Source organism: Mytilus edulis, chromosome 5 (assembly GCF_963676685.1).
Source record: "Mytilus edulis chromosome 5, xbMytEdul2.2, whole genome shotgun sequence".
NCBI classification, from domain to species: Eukaryota; Metazoa; Mollusca; class Bivalvia; order Mytilida; family Mytilidae; genus Mytilus; species Mytilus edulis.
Window position 1 is genome coordinate 95795914 of NC_092348.1, and position 17492 is coordinate 95813405.

At 33.0% G+C, this 17492-nt stretch overlaps 1 protein-coding gene across 3 annotated transcripts in view; it reads right to left on the bottom strand.

Annotated features, from left to right (window-relative positions):
- Nucleotides 1–339: 339 nt before the first annotated feature.
- Nucleotides 340–17492, bottom strand: part of LOC139524891 (RAB11-binding protein RELCH homolog) — a 64102-nt gene continuing 46949 nt past the window's right edge. The window contains exons 25-28 of one of the 3 annotated variants that reach the window (XR_011664875.1): nucleotides 6923–7039; nucleotides 5725–5875; nucleotides 569–1950; nucleotides 340–496 (exon numbers count right to left, since the gene is read on the bottom strand). Coding sequence is in view for 1 of the 3 variants with exons in the window: in XM_071320045.1 (XP_071176146.1) it covers nucleotides 1839–1950; nucleotides 5725–5875; nucleotides 6923–7039 (380 nt within the window). In the remaining 2 variants the exon portion in view is untranslated. Of the gene's footprint in view, nucleotides 1951–5724; nucleotides 5876–6922; nucleotides 7040–17492 lie in introns of all 3 variants that reach the window. The other 2 variants (XR_011664876.1, XM_071320045.1) reach the window with 2 other exon arrangements.

Sequence of the window (17492 nt, forward strand, 5' to 3'; positions counted from 1 at the left end):
CCATGACCTTGATAGCAAACTACGACTTGACTCTAGTGGATAATTGTCTCATTGGCAATAATTCCACATCTTAATTCATATATTGAAAGTCAATGACCTATGGAAACCTTTATAACTTGCTATGTGGTATGGGTTTTGCTCATTGTTGAAGGCCCTACGATAACCTTAAGTTGCTAGATCAATACCATTGGTTTCTGAAGGATATATACCACATTTTTTACTTTTATATTGAATGTCACTGACCTATGGGAATGCCATCAAGGACACAGGTTTGCTTTTACTGTCCATAACCTTCAGTAATGTTACATAAGGACATCAATTGAATATTATAAAAACAAATGAATTTGATCACAGTTTATTGGTTGTACATGTATAGTCAATAAAAGAGATATGTATAAATCTATAGTATAAATTAACAAAGCAAATAAGTACAAGCTTGGTTCAGTAAACAATGGAATGAATAAGATGAATAATATTGTAGGCAAACTTCATGTACCTTTAGTAGGGCCATAATGTGTACCTTTAGTAGGGCCATAATGTGTACCTTTAGTAGGGCCATAATGTGTACCTTTAGTAGGACCATAATGTAGACATAAGAGGAAAAGAAATGAAGCACTTGTATAGAAAGGCTATTCCCGTCTTACATAAATTATTATTATTATTTTAAAACTTAACAATCAAAAGGTTAATGCATAGTTGTATGATACATACTTTATCACTACAGTATTAGAAAGATAATAGATAAGCATCGTGACATGGGAAATGTACAGGAAAGTGCACAAATTTGAAAATTGTTTATTGAATTCACATAATAAACATCTGGAAATACCCTACTGGTAGAATTAAAAAAAAAATAATTAAGATTTGAATTTCTAATTAGCATTTTTATGCTAAAAATACTTAATGAAATATAAACATGATTCAAAACTAAATAAAAACCATTTAAATGCAAACCAAAAGCCATACTGACTTAATTTTAGTTGACCAGTTGTCAAAAAATATCAATGAAATTAATAAAAGTCACACTTTTTAGACATATACTTCAAAACAAGTACAAAAACATATGGTTTATTTTATAAGTTTTTCAAAGATCACTGCTCAAGTTACAACATATCTCAAAGTAAAAAAAAAATGTTAAAAAGCAAAATTGTATTGACTCCCCTAAAAGAGATTTATCACATGTCATTATGGTGGTCTAGTCTCGTCTAGTTTGATCCGACCTTTGTCATATAGCTTAGCTACACTTAAGTTTGTTATTTTCCATATTATCAACGATAATAATTCTATAACCACAAATGAGAAACAAAAAGTACATTGTACTTGTTCTTGATTGGATAAGTTGGCCCCTGAATAAGATTACTCAATTTCAAAAACGTCACCAATCCTTACTGAATTGAGAGGTAAAAACAAAAAAACAAAATCAATTTGCAAATTACTAAATGCCATTAATGCCTATTTTGGTCATGTATAAAAAACAATCTGTATCAAAAAAATTGTGAACAATAATTTGCTTAAGAAAATAAATATTAAGGAACAAAAATAATCAATCTTCTTGGATTATCTCTCTTTTCTTGCAATATTTGCAATATCACATTTTATATCAAAGCAAATCTTTAACAAAGCATTTAAATAAATTGTCTGTTGTATATTGCTCATTCTACAGTCTACTCTTCTGAAAGACATTCAATAAAAACGTCACACAACTGCTGTAGTAAAGACATCTAACAATACCAGATCGTTTAAATTTCAAATCAGAAGATCTCCAATCCATTTAAAGTGCATCCAAGGGTGTCTTTTAGATTAATATTTGTGACTCGAGTATTGTGTTTTTTGTATTTTCACTTTTTCCTTGTGAATATATTAGATAAGTTTGCAGTGTCCTTCAGTCGGCTCATCATTCGAGATTTCACATCATCTGATCCAGTGTTCGATTGTCCAAAACTTGAACTTCTGAAATAAACAAATGTTTGTGGTTAAAAAAGTGACCATAGCAAAAGACCATTTCTTAACAGATAATTCAATATCAGTAAAATGCATAAATGAAAAAGGTTTTTTTTTTTTTAATTTTGAATAGAAGTTTTTCTTTTAACTTGGTCCATCAAAAGCCCTTTAATCTACTGTGACAGAAGTCCTCACTTGAGGCTATCCTTGTAAATGTAACAGTAACTCAACAACACTGCAAAAAGTAGACAATCCTTCAGGTCCAATATGCTGCTTGAAATAAAGTGGGGTATGGGTTTTGCTCATTGTTGAAGGCTGTATGGTGACCTATATTTGTTAACTTCTATGTCATTTGGTCTCTGGTGGAGAGTTGTCTCAGTGACAATCATTCACATGGTCTTATTTTTATAATCCATACAGTACAGTGATTTAACTATGCTAGATCACATGTAGCCAGCTGGAGGACATGTCACCAGACTAGTACAAATAAACTACTACTAATCATCAGTATTTGTTCATACATGTATACCTATATGCATGATCTTATGGGATCAAAGATGCTATTAAACATGTTGTGATTCAAATGTTTAAAGTTGGAAAGTAACCTTTCACAGAAAGTTTGCTTTCCTTTCAGTAAGAACAGTAGATGCATGTATTAAGGATTTACACTATTTTAGCATTGAAATATTAAATTCCTTGGATCTTTTTGAAATAAAGTAAACAATACGAAGCAACATTATCCTCAGAGAACTTTTACTGACAAAAAAGTCTATATTTTTAACCTTCACCACTCTTTCATGCCTTGAATCAAGGTCATAGCAGGGTTTCCCCTGGGTCAATTATTTTTTCCGCCACCTCTTTCGCCAAAACAGTATATATATCGTTTAAAATTTACCGTGTTTCTACCCCCTCCCTCCCTTAAATAAGATGATTTTGTCCCATTGTGTCTATGATTATTCTCTCAAACTTATTTTAGAGTCTACTTTTTAATGAATAAACACTAAACATTTACTTTAAAACATCAGATTTTTTTTTAACTTAAAAGGGAAAAATATTCATTGTTTTTTAAACAACTTTTCTAAATGAGGGGGCTGTATACTTTTAATAATAAAGAAGATATAAGTCCTGGAATATAATAAATTAATGTTTTTTTTTATCATATAATACCAGTATAGTTCGTAGGGAAAGTTTCTTTAAAAGAAAAATACTGATGCGCCCTTTTGTACTAAGAAGTGGTTTTTACAACAAAACAAAAGCTTTATCACATGAAATTGATCGCTAAATTCATGTGTAGTCATTAACCTATATTAAAGTCAAAGGATAATTAAAGTTTTAAATCGGAGATTTTTCTTGCTTTTGAACATTTTTCGTTACAACAACAGCTATCTTATCTCCTTATCTCTTTGGGAAAACAAATTGTGAATGTGTAGAAAAAGATATAGCCCTTACTTTTTCTACTTTAATTTCATAAAAAAAGCCATTTGCCAATGTAACCAGATGCTCCGCAGGGCGTAGCTTTATACGACCGCAGAGGTTGAACCCTGAACGGTTAGGGCAAGTATGGACACAACATTCAAGCTGGATTCAGCTCTAAATTTGGATTGTGATTAAATAGTTGACACAGCATAGGTTTCTGACACAGAATGAATGTGTTCTAATGAACTTAAAATTTTTGTTTCTCTTAGAGCAATTCACTATGCTGTTGAATATTAATCCTCTCAAAAAAATGTTTGAAGAAATTTTCTTTTTTATTTATGAAATTTCAAATGAGAAAAATTGAATCCAATTTTTTTAATCACATCCCCCTTTCCCTTATTCCAAAACTAATCTCAATTAAAATTTCTAATGGAGTTTGCAACAATAACTACTCATTTAAATACATCATAAAATATTAAGATGTAAAAAAACTGCTTGTTATCACTGAATGGTAAAGATTATTTTAATTTATCAGTTGGTAGTAAAAAGTGAATATACATTGTATATTGTATATAACAAAGATTTAAGTTGATTCTGGACAAAGAAAGATAACTCCAATTAAAAAAGATCTTGCTATTGCACAATATTTTGCAATTAGATATTTCTTGCTTACTATTCTGGACAAAGAAAGATAACTCTAATTAAAAAAAAATTTGATATTTCACAATATTGTGCAATTAGATATTTCTTGCCATTGCGCAATACTGTGCAATTGAAAAGACTTGCTATTGCACAATACTTAATATAATAATTTTAGATCCTGATTTGGACCAACTTGAAAACTGGGCCCATAATAAAAAATCTAAGTACATTTTTGGATTCAGCATATCAAAGAACTTCAAGATTTCAATTTTTGTTAAAATCAGACTAAGTTTAATTTTGGACCCTTTGGACTTTAGTGTAGACCAATTTGAAAACAGGACCAAAAATGAAGAATCTACATACACAGTTAGATTTGGTATATCAAAGAACCCCATTTATTCAATTTTTGATGAAATCAAACAAAGTTTAATTTTGGACCCCGATTTGGACCAACTTGAAAACTGGGCCAATAATCAAGAATCTAAGTACATTTTTAGATTCAGCATATCAAAGAACCTAACTGATTCATTTTTTGTCAAAATCAAACTAAGTTTAATTTTGGACCCTTTGGACCTTAATGTAGACCAATTTGAAAACGGGACCAAAAGTTAAGAATCTACATACATGACAGTTAGATTCAGCATATCAAAGAACCCCAATTATTCAATTTTGATGAAATCAAACAAAAGTTTAATTTTGGACCCTTTGGGCCTCTTATTATGTTGGGACCAAAACTCCCAAAATCAAACCCAACCTTTCTTTTATGGTCATAAACCTTGTGTTTAAATTTCATAGATTTCTATATACTTATACTAACGTTATGGTGCGAAAACCAAGAAAAATGCTTATTTGGGTCCCTTTTTGGCCCCTAATTCCTAAACTGTTGGGACCTAAACTCCCAAAATCAATACCAACCTTCCTTTTGTAGTCATTAACATTGTGTTTAAATTTCATTGATTTCTATTTACTTAAACTAATGTTATTGTGCGAAAACCAAGAATAATGCTTATTTGGGCCCTTTTTTGGCCCCTAATTCCTAAACTGTTGAGACCAAAACTCCCAAAATCAATCCCAACCGTTCTTTTGTGATCATAAACCTTGTGTCAAAATTTCATAGATTTCTATTAACTTAAACTAAAGTTATAGTGCGAAAACCAAGAAAATGCTTATTTGGGCCCTTTTTGGCCCCTAATTCTTAAAATGTTGGGACCAAAACTCCCAAAATCAATACCAACCTTCCTTTTGTGGTCATAAACCTTGTGTTAAAATTTCATAGATTTCCATTCACTTTTACTAAAGTTAGAGTGCGAAAACTAAAAGTATTCGGACGCCGGACGACGACGACGACGACGACGCCGACGCCAACGTGATAGCAATATACGACGAAAATTTTTTCAAAATTTGCGGTCGTATAATAAAAAGAATAACTAATCAAAGAACTCAAATATTGAAAAATATTCAACTTGTGACCGAACAACACTGATAATTAACTCATGTTCTATGCGCATTCGTGAATTAATGTGTTGTTAGGTCACTTGTTGAATATTTTTCTCTATTTGAATTCTTTAATTAGTTATTCTATAGTTAATAAGAAGTTTCTTCATTGGCAATCCTATAACATCTCCTGTTTTTATAATAATAAGACATCTTTACATTATTTGAGATGTCTACGTTTTTTTGTTGGATTAAACACCGAAAGCATGAACACTCCACTATATTTATTACCTGTCAGATCTAGAGAGTTCCATTTTGGTCTCGTAATCTCTGATCATTGATTGGATGACCTCCTCGTGTTCTGGTGCTATCTGTACCATGTCGTGTTGTAAACAACGTAACCCTGGTAACATAGTCTCTCGTACCAACTGGTCATTCATTACTTTGTACAGGTTAAGGATATAATCATTTATAAGAGAAAAAATAATCAATTTCTTAGTACAAAACTAAACAAATGTATAATTTTTTTTTTTTCTATAATTAAAATATTACAGATTCTTTTTTCCCTGAATTCCATTGTATAATTGAGATCTTACTAAAATCATTATTTTCAAAAGATTGACATTTTTTTCTATAATTAAAATATTACAGATTCTTTTTTCTCTGAATTCCATTGTATAAATGAGATCTTACTAAAATCATTATTTTCAAAAGATTGACATTTTTTTCTATAATTAAAATATTACAGATTCTTTTTTCCCTGAATTCCATTGTATAAATGAGATCTTACTAAAATCATTATTTTCAAAAGATTGACATTTTTTTCTATAATTAAAATATTACAGATTCTTTTTTCCCTGAATTCCATTGTATAAATGAGATCTTACTAAAATCATTATTTTCAAAAGATTGACATTTTTTTCTATAATTAAAATATTACAGATTCTTTTTTCCCTGAATTCCATTGTATAAATGAGATCTTACTAAAATCATTATTTTCAAAAGATTGACATTTTTTTCTATAATTAAAATATTACAGATTCTTTTTTCCCTGAATTCCATTGTATAAATGAGATCTTACTAAAATCATTATTTTCAAAAGATTGACAATTACTTTAAAAAACCCTCTTACTCATCAAAAGACATCTCTTAACTGCTTACTTTAAGTAATATTCTATGTCATTTATATAGCAGACAGTTGTCACAAAATAGAATACATCTTTTTAATTTGTTTTTCAGCGAATTCCATATATCAAATCTTTCAAAAGAATAATTTCAAAGGAGAAAAATCAATGTTAGTTACTTTTGCTGTTTATGGTCATACAAAACATACTATTAAATAACTCTTTTAATTGAAAATCCATCTTAATTTTGAAAGACTATGTTTTTTTAAATATGCACATATTATTTATACGTATATATATATATATAATGTTGAAAAACAATGAATTTGACCTTGAACCTTATTTAACCTGTTGATAAAGGATACCACAACATGACATAGAACTGTAGGCTTCAAATAATTCCAATGCTATTTCTCTTTTCTTCTTTTCCTCTGCCATATGGTTGTTAGCTGAGGCCATTGCTGCCAATCGTGGTAAAATAACTGAAAAAAATAACAATAAAAATAATCACTTTATAGGATTTTAAAGCAGTAAAATGAAAAACTGGTGAAGAATTTTACAGAATTATATTAAAGCAATCCTGCTGCTGATTGTTATAACTACCTGCTTAATCTCATGGTAGCATATATGTCACAACTGCAGGAGGGTATTGTTATAACTACCTGCGTAATCTCATGGTAGCATGTATGTCACAACTGCAGGAGGGTATTGTTATAACTACCTGCGTAATCTCATGGTAGCATGTATGTCACAACTGCAGGAGGGTATTGTTCTAACTACCTGCGTAATCTCATGGTAGCATGTATGTCACAACTGCAGGAGGGTATTGTTATAACTACCTGAGTAATCTCATGGTAGCATGTATGTCACAACTGTAGGAGGTATTGTTATAACTACCTGAGTAATCTCATGGTAGCATGTATGTGACAACTGCAGGAGGGTATTGTTATAACTACCTGAGTAATCTCATGGTAGCATGTATGTGACAACTGCAGGAGGGTATTGTTATAACTACCTGAGTAATCTCATGGTAGCATGTATGTGACAACTGCAGGAGGGTATTGTTATAACTACCTGAGTAATCTCATGGTAGCATGTATGTGACAACTGCAGGAGGGTATTGTTATAACTACCTGAGTAATCTCATGGTAGCATGTATGTCACAACTGCAGGAGGGTATTGTTATAACTACCTGAGTAATCTCATGGTAGCATGTATGTGACAACTGCAGGAGGGTATTGTTATAACTACCTGCGTAATCTCATGGTAGCATGTATGTCACAACTGCAGGAGGGTATTGTTATAACTACCTGAGTAATCTCATGGTAGCATGTATGTCACAACTGTAGGAGGTATTGTTATAACTACCTGAGTAATCTCATGGTAGCATGTATGTGACAACTGCAGGAGGTATTGTTATAACTACCTGCGTAATCTCATGGTAGCATGTATGTGACAACTGCAGGAGGGTATTGTTATAACTACCTGAGTAATCTCATGGTAGCATGTATGTCACAACTGCAGGAGGGTATTGTTATAACTACCTGAGTAATCTCATGGTAGCATGTATGTCACAACTGCAGGAGGGTATTGTTATAACTACCTGCGTAATCTCATGGTAGCATGTATGTCACAACTGCAGGAGGGTATTGTTATAACTACCTGCGTAATCTCATGGTAGCATGTATGTCACAACTGCAGGAGGGTATTGTTATAACTACCTGAGTAATCTCATGGTAGCATGTATGTGACAACTGCAGGAGGGTATTGTTATAACTACCTGCGTAATCTCATGGTAGCATGTATGTCACAACTGCAGGAGGTATTGTTATAACTACCTGAGTAATCTCATGGTAGCATGTATGTCACAACTGTAGGAGGGTATTGTTATAACTACCTGAGTAATCTCATGGTAGCATGTATGTCACAACTGCAGGAGGGTATTGTTATAACTACATGAGTAATCTCATGGTAGCATGTATGTGACAACTGCAGGAGGGTATTGTTATAACTACCTGAGTAATCTCATGGTAGCATGTATGTCACAACTGTAGGAGGTATTGTTATAACTACCTGAGTAATCTCATGGTAGCATGTATGTGACAACTGCAGGAGGTATTGTTATAACTACCTGCGTAATCTCATGGTAGCATGTATGTCACAACTGCAGGAGGTATTGTTATAACTACCTGAGTAATCTCATGGTAGCATGTATGTGACAACTGCAGGAGGGTATTGTTATAACTACCCACGTAATCTCATGGTAGCATGTATGTGACAACTGCAGGAGGGTATTGTTATAACTACCCATGTAATCTCATGGTAGCATGTATGTGACAACTGCAGGAGGGTATTGTTATAACTACCTGAGTAATCTCATGGTAGCATGTATGTGACAACTGCAGGAGGGTATTGTTATAACTACCCACGTAATCTCATGGTAGCATGTATGTGACAACTGCAGGAGGGTATTGTTATAACTACCCACGTAATCTCATGGTAGCATGTATGTGACAACTGCAGGAGGGTATTGTTATAACTACCTGAGTAATCTCATGGTAGCATGTATGTGACAACTGCAGGAGGTATTGTTATAACTACCTGAGTAATCTCATGGTAGCATGTATGTCACAACTGCAGGAGGTATTGTTATAACTACCTGAGTAATCTCATGGTAGCATGTATGTGACAACTGCAGGAGGGTATTGTTATAACTACCCACGTAATCTCATGGTAGCATGTATGTGACAACTGCAGGAGGGTATTGTTATAACTACCTGTGTAATCTCATGGTAGCATGTATGTGACAACTGCAGGAGGTATTGTTATAACTACCTGCGTAATCTCATGGTAGCATGTATGTCACAACTGCAGGAGGGTATTGTTATAACTACCCACGTAATCTCATGGTAGCATGTATGTGACAACTGCAGGAGGGTATTGTTATAACTACCTGAGTAATCTCATGGTAGCATGTATGTGACAACTGCAGGAGGTATTGTTATAACTACCTGAGTAATCTCATGGTAGCATGTATGTCACAACTGCAGGAGGTATTGTTATAACTACCTGAGTAATCTCATGGTAGCATGTATGTGACAACTGCAGGAGGGTATTGTTATAACTACCCACGTAATTGTGAGCCAAAATTTGTTCCTGTGAAAAAAGTTCCAGTGGAACTAATATCACAGGAAATATGTTCTGGGAGAACTTTTTTCATAGATAATTTCAATATAATTTGTTCCATCTCTATGAAATAAGTTCCATACTTTACCTGGTGAAATAAGTACCGGGTTGGTGAAATTTGTTCCAGGTTTATGAGATTTGTTCCTTACCTGGTGAAATAAGTTCTGGGTTTATGAAATTTGTTCCTCACCTGGTAAAATAAGTTCCTAGTCTGTGAAATATGTTCCACTGGTTAAACAGGTTATCATATATACTGAACATTTGTCATCAATGAGTTTAAAGTTATCATTCAAGTGCATTAATATACATGTATTGATAACATAACAAATGAAAAATGTAAATCATCTAATAAGAATCTTTTGGACTATAGCAAATGTTTAATTATAAACGTAAAAAATATCAAAATGACGGTCCCACTTTGAGCCAGAAAGAGAAGGATAAGAAAAATCTTTCAGAAAAAAATAAAGTCAAAGATGAACATGAACATATGAACTAATTTGAAAAGGACAAAATAACTGATTACCGGTAATGATTCCAAAAAAACAAGAAGAAACAAAAGACACACTCTTTTGAAACTGTTCCATGCCAAGTACGTGTATGACTAGAAACAGGGCCATAACAGTTAACAGGAACCAAGGAGGAATACCACATATAACACAGATACAAATTATGATAAATTACCATCGCTTTATCCTGTAGAACTTTACAGTCATGCCTTCAATTGCACATGTATCCCATGCCAGCACACTCAGTACAGCATTTAGCTTGCTTTATAATTTAAATGTAACAAGAAAATGTTTCGCTGTGCAATATGTTGCAAAGGTACTTATTTCAGTGAAAATAGGTTTGAGAAGAACTTATTCATTGATTTCTTTGAAATATGTACATATTGGTCTTAAACTAATATCGCAGGAACTATTTAAAACTTTTAATATTAACTGGAACAAAATTCATGGAGCTATGATATTTGTTCCAGACCTTATTTCATATTTGGTCAAAAAATTAGTTCTGGAACAAATGTTACAGTGCTGGAACATATTTTCTGTGATATCAGTTCTGGCGGAACATATTTCCTATGAAATTTGTTCCAGCGGAACAAATGTCACGCCGGAACATATTTTTTGTTACATAATCTCATGGTAGCATGTATGTGACAACTGCAGGAGGGTATTGTTATAACTACCCACGTAATCTCATGGTAGCATGTATGTGACAACTGCAGGAGGGTATTGTTATAACTACCTGAGTAATCTCATGGTAGCATGTATGTGACAACTGCAGGAGGTATTGTTATAACTACCTGAGTAATCTCATGGTAGCATGTATGTCACAACTGCAGGAGGTATTGTTATAACTACCTGAGTAATCTCATGGTAGCATGTATGTGACAACTGCAGGAGGGTATTGTTATAACTACCCACGTAATCTCATGGTAGCATGTATGTGACAACTGCAGGAGGGTATTGTTATAACTACCTGCGTAATCTCATGGTAGCATGTATGTGACAACTGCAGGAGGTATTGTTATAACTACCTGCGTAATCTCATGGTAGCATGTATGTGACAACTGCAGGAGGTATTGTTATAACTACCTGCGTAATCTCATGGTAGCATGTATGTCACAACTGCAGGAGGGTCTGATTCCCAAACAAAGGACTTTAAATTTAGTATTTGCTGAATCTTCTTCACCTTTGCTTGCCAAGGCTTACGATCCAGTTCAAATTCAATTCAAAGCTTTATTTATAGTCGGCATGTTTCATAACATATGTTTATTTTTTATGTAACAAGCCGACTATAAATAAAGCTTTGAATTGAATTGAAATGCAGGGTTAGAGGAACCTTTGATAGCCAAGGCTTATGAAACAGGGTTAGAGGAACTGGATTGTAAGCCTTGGCTAGTGAAGATGCTTCTTCTAACATGTAAGATTTAGAATTACAGAGTTACCGTAAGACTAATGAGCTTCCAGTCTGAACAGTGTGTCTGGGTAAGTCAGAATCCAAGATATGTCTTTCAGTTGTGTTTCACCTTGTGAGCTAAGCATGGTAAAAATTGAGAAGGTCTAGTACAAGCAGTGTATCTTCATATTTCATTAACATTTTTTTTCTGAATATGTTTGCTCTTCGCACTATCATTTTCTATGTTCAGTGGACCATGAAATTGGGGTCAAAACTATAATTTGGCATTAAAATTAGAAAGATCATATCATGGGGAACAAGTGTACTAAGTTTCAAGTTGATTGGACTTCAACTTCTTCAAAAACTACATTGACCAAAAACTATAACCTGAAGCGGACGGACGAACGGACAGACGGACGGACAAAGGCACAGACCAGAAAACATAATGCCCCTCTACTATCGTAGGTGGGGCATAAAAATACTATTATTGTAAAGATAGCTGTGAACATAAATTCATCTTTTGTGAAAGAACATTCTTATCTATTTTCATATCTAGTCACATGTAATATTCACTGGACCTATCTTTTTTTTTAGGATAATGTTCTAATGAAAATGATCTGTCATGTAAAAAAAAATCTGAATATTCTCAAGTTCAAAGTATAGCAAAAAATAGGAATGCAGTAAAATTTCCTTGCCCTTTTTTGGTAATGCACTTTAGTAGATTCTATATAAATCTGTTGTGTAACACAACCAAAAGCACAAATAAGATATATCTAAATGAGAAAACGCTTTCAAAATGATCACATGTGGGAAATCTGAATCAGGAAATAGAATTAAAAATGTCATTAAACCAAAGTCATGATGAGCTACCACAAAGTGTTGGACAGATTGACGTCATATTTTATCACATCAAAACAATTACAATCAAATTTTGTTTCTTTTCACCGATCGCCAATGCAGCCATATTGGGAATTATAAAGAGAATGATCAAATATTCGATGAAATATTGCTACTAAATATAGATAATGTCATTGTCACAATGCACTGGTGGGTAGAAGTCTGTCAGTAAGGAAAGTAATGTTATTTAAAACTGCTATATAAACATTTATTTTTAGATTACAACTCAGTTTTTTCTTTTATCAGTAGGTTGGTTAAAACTTACATTAAATATATATTCATTTCTTTTCTGTCGCTTGAGCTTTGCTGAATTGCTAATTTCCATTTATTGGCTTGGGGAAACCCTTTAAATCACCCAAAACATTCAAAAATATGGTCCTATAGATCAATGAAAGGTTGGAGTATCAAGTCTTTTTGAATGAGTTGTGGATTAACTAAGATTGATGTGGACAACGATGGGACCCCTAAGACATAAGATCCTTATGAAAAGTGCTGGATCTGACACGATAGCCACATGATAATTAGAGTGGCCTCAGTCAAGATCTGCCACGATAGCCGCATGATAGTTAGAGTGGCCTCAGTCAAAGATATGCCACATTAGCCGCATGATAATGAGAGTGGCCTCAGTCAAAGAACTGTCTGCCACGATAGCCGCATGATAATTAGAGTGGCCTCAGTCAAAGAACTGTCATGGCTCATCTACATTAACACTAGCCTGTAGACACTGAGGTTCTGGCTGTAAGTCCCAGCTCATTCCTCCAATCTTAATTGACTTAGGATTCCAAGTTGTTTGTTCTCTCTGGGCACTCCAGCAGCTTTCTCCCCAAAATCTGGCTCCCATCACATAAAGCCAATACACATAAAAATGGAAGTAAACACCAACCATCACTCAATCCTGATAATTAATGGTAAACAATCACAAAAAGTAAATAAGACTCAATATATACAGATCTAGACCAAAGATTGACCAATTAATGCAAATCAAATCACAATTTGTACATGATGATGAATGTCTCGCTAGTCACTCAGGAACCAATGTTTTAATGTCTTAACAGAAAAACTTCCTAAGAAATGGATATGCTCTGTATTGATTCATATTCGTAAAAATAATTTCCCCCAAAGGAATCTTTTCACAGCGTATAGACAAAAAATTAACGAAATCAGATCTGACAAGGGATGCTAAGGGAGTGAAGTCTAATTGTATCTGTTGTAAATATCACAATTAAAATTTATTGATAAAGGAAACAAAACAGCTACACTTTACTTATAGAAATCAGTATGTGATGATCTTATACAGGAAAGGATTGTTAAATGTCTTACTTTTAATAGCATAGTACAGTAAAACCTGTTTAAACCGAACCTCAATGGGACTTAATTAAGATTTTGTTTGGTTTTGGCCGATGCTCGGTTTTATCAGGTTCACAACGCATATGATTTCATATGATGGTGCTTACAAACATGTTTGGTATATACAGGTTTTCGGTTTATACAGGATTCGGTTTAGTCAGGTTTCGCTGTATATACTTTGAATATTTCACAACAAACCACAATTCAAAACAGGCAGACTTAATACATGACAAGGATGCCAGCAGATAGAAAAGCCCAAAGTTGGAAAAGGAGAGAACATAGACTCAACCATAGAACTTGCTAAGTGCCGTTACTATGTATAAACATGTAAAATAATTGAACAATTGCACGTTGGATTGAAAGATTAATCATACTCTAGACTATGCTCTTGTGTCATTTTGGTCTTTTGTGGATAGTTGTCTCATTGGCAATCATACCACATCTTCTTTTTTATATTTTAACCCTTTATCATTAGTCAGTTGCAGAAGATTTTCTGTTTGTAAGGAATGTCACCTCTTTGATAAACATATCAAGATATTGAGATGGATTGCTAATGAGACAACTATCCACCAGAGTTCAAATAGTGTGGATATAGGATCAATGCCCTCCCCCTTTTAAATTCATGAAATATAATATAAATACCACTACCAATAACTGTTGCTATACATTTGTACTTTTCATTTATCATCTAGTTAACAATTTATTTCAGACAATTTTGTGATTATCAATATCATTAACTTTAATATTACAATATATATGCAAATAACTTGTATTACTCTGTGACCTGCAGATTTCAGTTATTTGTCTCCATCGTCATATAAAGACATATAAAACTATCAGTATAAATAGCAATCATACCTCAGAGTCGGCACATATAATTGAATTATAATGCAACAGAAATCCACACTCTCTTGAGGAAAGTAAAAACCGCAAATTGTTCATTTCTGAAAACTACAAATACTGATGAAAAATAATTTAAATTCGCTTTACAGGAATATCATATATGAGTAATACCTTTGATAAAGTTTTTGATTGAATAAAGTGAACATTACATAAAGACAAACAGTATGTTCATACTCTGTGGAAATTAGAATGGCCTGCATGCCCATATTAGGTGACCAGATGTTACCAGAAAAGACTTGTAAGGGTGCAACCATGTAACTTCAAGAGGGTATGGGTTTTGTCGGGGTCAAACATTTTATTTTAGTTTTTTGATGCATTTTAAATCAATCAAATTGTTTTTTTCTTCACAATTTAACACTACAAACGTATGAGGAAAATCTGGATTCAGAATATTTTTTATTTGTCATCTACATGACCAGAACATTTTTTTGTTTTCAAATTGGGGATCAGAATAATTTTTTTCTGTGTTGTCAGGACAGTGGTTACTAGTTCATAAAACACATTCCACTGACAGACAGTTACCATGCAGGCTGTTTCTCTTTCAAAACTTGCATGGTGATAATTAGGAAATATGCTGTAAACACTGTAATGTCTTAACTAATTCAATGCCAATAAGTTAACTATATAGAATACATCAGAGATAATTGAACTGCTGATCTAATCTTCACATAACCATTACAAAACCATGTTTTTTCCAAACTACAAAAGTTTCTTCTTGACAGTTCTAAGATGAAATCTTCTGGTTAATGATTAAGCTGAACTGCATCTGTTTATACATGCATTGATTAATAACCCGATACCTGTATTTATAGTAATGATTATAAACTACAGGTAGTAATTCGTTTGTACTTGTTACAATAATTATGCTCAAATGTTGAAACAGATTTATCTAGTGATCAAACAGATTTTATGTGGTATACATGGACAATTCCAGTGTGAATGACATATGCTTCAGGAATAACCTTCAGGAACAACCTTCAGCAGTAACACTTTAGACCAAAAGTTTCTAAATCCAAATATCAGTAGTGGTATTACGTAATGTGTTTTTGAGTTAAACCAAAGGACCACAGACAAAAGCATAAAAACAGGTCACTGGGGTTTTTTGTGTGTGCTTGACAAATAAAAACTGGAAAATGACAATGTTCAAAATCTTAAATTTATTTTATGAGTAAACAAATACACACTAAAAATGCAAATTTCAATAGAAACAATGCTTAAATATTTGTTATGTAAACCAGTACCAGTATTTATATTGCACCAATTGAAAATATGTTATTAATATTGAATAAATACAACATCACATGCAGTTTTGTGAGTTGATACAGATATTAGTTTACCAGATTAGTTTAAACATATTTATTTACAGTGGATTGGGAAACAAGTTATTACAACTTATATTAATCCCTTTCCACTATGCCGATACAAGTGCTGCCTTGTAGTGGCATTAGCAAGAGTGTCTTTTACGTGCAAGAAATATGACTCTCTCATAACACGGGTCAGCCATTTATCATACCCTTACGACTGACTTTCATTGTTTCTTCAAGACCATATTCGCAAATGATGTCAAGGGAGAGCTGAAAATTAAGTACCTAAAATTTTCTCCCCAGAAAGGATGGAACCAGGAACCTTTGTGTTAGAAGTCTGATGCACTAACCACTACACCAAGGCCTTCTATTGTTATCTACTTAGATGTTTTTTTATAGTCTATTAAAAATGAAACAGGCACTCTAGAAAACAATAATAAGAGGTGATATAGATAAAGAATAGGAATGTTTATTACCTATATGTTTCTTTGCTACTTTACTACTTTTTGTTACTTAGATGATCAAACATTCTGTAATGCTGTTAACCTGACTATTCCTCTTCAACTACACAATAAACAGAAGAACAAAGCGACTGGAACATCACCAAATGTATTTGTAAAGTACAACTTAACTTTTAATGCACAGAAATCGGAGTACATAAATAAATACTTAGGGTAATTACCATAAATATGGCAAAAGTATCATTGGTCTAACAACAGTCTGAGGCATTCATGAAAATGCAACGCACATTCAATTGTAAGCAGCTGGACACAGAGCTGTACAAGAAAAGGATTTCAGTGAACCAAAGAGACATCACAATGAGAGAGATGTTTGACAGACAGAAGGCTTCAAGCATGTTGTGACACATATTGACAAGTTCAAGATTGAAGTACAGAATACAACATTAGTCCCTAATGTATTTGTAAAGTTCTTCTAAACTTTTAATAGTGCACATAAATGACTAAGGTAGTATTATATTGTCTGTTACTTCCATTGCTGTTACTGATTTTACTGAAAAATAATCAATTTAATCTCTCTTTTTTTCTAGTCAATAAATAAAATCTGTCCCAAACAAAGCTATAGTGTCAGCAGTACTCAGTTCAATTGGAAAGAAATTCTACTGAGGTACTCTTGTAGAGATAACAATCAAGTCATTAAAGTTAGTAGTGCTTTGACAGTTTTAAACATACTTTTCTCATAGGTTGAATAACCTCATTTTGAAGCATTGATACTAGGTAAATGATACCATAGGAAACTAACAGTCAACAAGCAGTACTCAAATGTCCAAAGTCAGAACAGAACCTATTTCTTTCTTTATAATTGTATCTCTCAACTATATTAATAACCTGACAGACATATAACCAGAATTGTATAACATTATTAATCAAATTTAATATGTCAG